The sequence below is a fragment of the Myotis brandtii genome, unplaced genomic scaffold, assembly GCF_000412655.1.
Source record: "Myotis brandtii unplaced genomic scaffold, ASM41265v1 scaffold627, whole genome shotgun sequence".
Classification (NCBI taxonomy): Eukaryota; Metazoa; Chordata; class Mammalia; order Chiroptera; family Vespertilionidae; genus Myotis; species Myotis brandtii.
This window is the reverse complement of record NW_005370397.1, coordinates 2,386,838-2,390,227: the sequence shown is the minus strand read 5'-3', so window position 1 is coordinate 2,390,227 and position 3,390 is coordinate 2,386,838. Positions and strand designations below refer to the sequence as shown.

The 3,390-nt window shown below is 63.9% G+C and overlaps 1 protein-coding gene across 1 annotated transcript in view; it reads right to left on the bottom strand.

The window, feature by feature from the left end:
• Window positions 1-1,812: 1,812 nt before the first annotated feature.
• Window positions 1,813-3,390, bottom strand: part of ITPKB (inositol-trisphosphate 3-kinase B) — a gene marked incomplete at its 5' end in the record, with an annotated part of 97,625 nt that continues 96,047 nt past the window's right edge. Inside the window, one exon of the mRNA XM_005880154.1 lies at window positions 1,813-2,034. Within this exon, the coding sequence (XP_005880216.1) occupies window positions 1,813-2,034 (222 nt within the window). The remainder of the gene's footprint in view (window positions 2,035-3,390) is intronic.

Below are 3,390 nucleotides of genomic sequence, written 5' to 3'. Positions count from 1 at the left end.
CCCGCCCCGTGGAGACGGCTGGGGCTCTGCCTTCCGGGTCACGTGCCCGTCACCAGGTGGTGGGGCAGGGGTGCGACCTTTAGCAGGTCGGCCCACACCAGAGCTCACCACTGTTTTGAACAAGAGCCAGGAAGTTGAAAAGTGATTTCCTTTTTTAAAATCTGAACTTCTACATCCTCGCACCCCACCCTCCACCCCCACCAACTGTCACTAACCCAGCGTGAAAGGGGAACCGTGTCATGTGGGCGAAGCTGACAGTTCCCCCCGAGGCCCCGGGTGGGGGAGAGCCCCTTCCGGGTCACGTGCCCGTCACCAGGTGGTGGGGCAGGGGTGCGACCTTTAGCAGGTCGGCCCACACCAGAGCTCACCACTGTTTTGAACAAGAGCCAGGAAGTTGAAAAGTGATTTCCTTTTTTAAAATCTGAACTTCTACATCCTCGCACCCCACCCTCCACCCCCACCAACTGTCACTAACCCAGCGTGAAAGGGGAACCGTGTCATGTGGGCGAAGCTGACAGTTCCCCCCCGAGGCCCCGGGTGACGGGGAGCCCTCCTCTGGATCGGTCCCTCCAGGTACACACACCTGGGCGCACACGGTCTCCCCGTGTCCCCGAAGCAGCGCTCCGTGGAGGAGCTGGCCCCAGTGGCTGCTGGCCTGGTCCCCAACTCTCCTCCAACAACAAGGGGGGCCCCGGGGGCACCGCTCTCCATGGCCACAGCCGGGACGCTGCCTTCAAAAGTCACGCAAGTTTCACCCCCCTCCCTGTAATACAAACGCACTTGCTTTACAGTTAGAATAAGGCTCACAGCTGGGTCCCCACCAGCCTTCCAGCGACCTGGACCCCAGGAAGAGATGCCACATGTGCTCTGGACCTGCCCACCCCACATGGGAATACAGGGCTCAGCCCTTCAGGACGTCAGACCTATTTCAGGGGGAAAAACAGATGCCAGGAGCCGGCTTCCTGCTGCTTCCTGCCTGCCCAGGGCTGGCCTGAAGCCCTGCCCCGAGCTGCAGGGGACTCGGGGCCTCACGAGAGAACCCCGGCGAGCAGGCAGGGCCACTGAACGCCACCCGGGAGGTGGGGGCGGTGAGGGCGAGGCATGTCCTATGCAGGTCTCTCTCCCCCGGGCTGCCTGGCCCTGACCCCCACCCCTGGCACGTCACACAGGCCAAGGGGGCAGTGGGCAGCACAATTGGCTCAGGGTGGGCGGCGCCCTGGAAGCTCTGAAGTCATGGGGGAGAACCGCAGATGGAAGAACTGGGGAGGCAACACCAGAGGGCACAGCCTGCTCCTGGCTCCCGGGCCCGGCCCAACGCTGGAGGAATTCAACACACACCGCAAAGGGGCCATGAAGGCCCCACACGTCCTGGACCCCCGGCTGCTCCTCGGAGGTGCTCTACTCAGGGCCGACACGCGTTCCCGGTGGTTCTGTGCCCCAACCCCAAGAGAGCCGGGCACCAGGCACCCGCTGAAACAGGCTCTTACGGCCCCAGCGGGCCCGGGAGGATGGGGCAGAGACTGGCTGTGCTGGGCAGCGTCACTAATGGCATTGGCCACCAGGGGGCAGCAAGCGCCCACAGGTAGCCCGCCGGAGGCGCGGCACCCCGGGGCCCCTGAGCCTCCAGCCAGATGGAATCCCAACTGACTTCCCCCGCGGGCAGCGGGCAGCGGGCAGCGGAGCCTGGCGTGGGCACTGCGCTTCTAGAAGGAGACCTACTTACGGAGAGAAATGGGAGCCCAGCGCCAAAGCCCTTCAGTAGGAAAAGAACTAGAAAGCCTTGTCTCCTCTACAAAGTGTCTTGTAGTGCACTCAGGCCACAGGGGCGCCGGGGCCCGGGCACATCTCCGTCAGGATGTCGATGAGGTTGTTCAGGCCCGAGAGGTAGCCGTCCTCCCGGTTCCCTTCCTGCCAGGGGACGTCATGCTTCAGGGTCTGGCCCTCGGGCAGGGGCGTGGTTTTCCCAAAGTCGATCATCCACACCTTGGCCTGTTCCCTCTTGTCGTGAATGAAGAGGAGCGAGCTGCCGATGACCTGCAGGGAGCAGGGAGGTGAGGGGGGCGCAGAGCCCGCTGCCCTCCCCTCCCGCTGCACCCTGGCTCCCGGGGACCCGGACACCGGATGGAACTGGAGAGGTGGCTCAGGTGAGGCCCGAGCCTGCCCCTCTGGGCACAGAGAGGCCACAAGGGGCAGAGGACATGGGATTCCCGACAGCAGCCACCCCCTGTGTGGGCAGCGGCAGGAGGAAGTCCCGATGGCAGATTCTCTCCGCCCCCGACCCCTCACCCCCCCACACTTTCCGCTATTGCAGACCACAGCTAAGACTTGGGGCTCACCCTTCCCCTCCTAGACCTTGACTCCCCAACACCCTGAGAAACTGCTCATGTGATAGGAGGGTACCAAGGAGATGCCACACTCTGCACTGGGGGGGGCCGGGGAGGGGGCAAAGGACCCTGTCCAAATGCACACACACACCCCAGGACGGCAGGCAGCGAGGCCAGATTGCCCCCATCCCAGCAGGAACCCCTGCAAGTCCTGGGCAGAGGCCAGCGGGGTGTCTGAAGCTGGGCCCTGCCTATGGTCTCCCCAGGGGCAGCAGCACCCCTTGCTCTGGGCAGGTCAGAGCAACGGCATGGGCAGTGCTTTCCCAGGTAGAAACAGCCATAAGCCCTCACCCCCGTCACCCACGTGGGGCCAGGAGCTGGGGTGCAGGGAGGGCTGGGGGCTCTGGGCAGGGCAGGGGAGACCCCGGAAATGCCGAGGGGCCAGGAGCTGGGGGTGCAGGGAGGGCTGGGGGCTCTGGGCAGGGCAGGGGAGACCCCGGAAATGCCGAGCCCAGAGAAAGGGCTTCTTCCGGGTGAGAAATAACAGAACCTCAGGTTCTGTTTCCCAGTGAGACTCGCGAAGAGCACAGAGACATAAACTTTGAGGACGAACGCAAAGGTGCTGAGATCAGAGAGCAAGGCGTGAGACACAGCCTGGGCGGCCGAGGGGTCCCAGGCGGCTCTGAGGCCCGAGTGCTTCCAGGCCAGGCCTCCGGGAGCCCCGTCCCCGGAGGAGCAGGCAGGACGGAGCGAGGGAGGCTCCAGGCTGAACAGAGACCTTGGATCCAGCTGCGAAGACAGAGGCCCAGGAGCAGCGAGGACCCGGGACAGCTGGGCTTCAGCGAGGCCACGGGGAGGGAAGGCACCCGAGAGCCTAACCATTCCTGGGGGCGGTGGGCACGCCGAGGCTGCAGATGTGTGTGCACGTGTTTGCCCCTGTGCGTGGGGCTGATGTCAGAATCTTATAAACCAGTGGTTCTCAACCTTGGCTGCACATTAGAATCACCTGGGAATCTTTTTAAAATCCTGATTTCTGGGCCTCATCCTCCGGAAAGTCTGTTTCTTT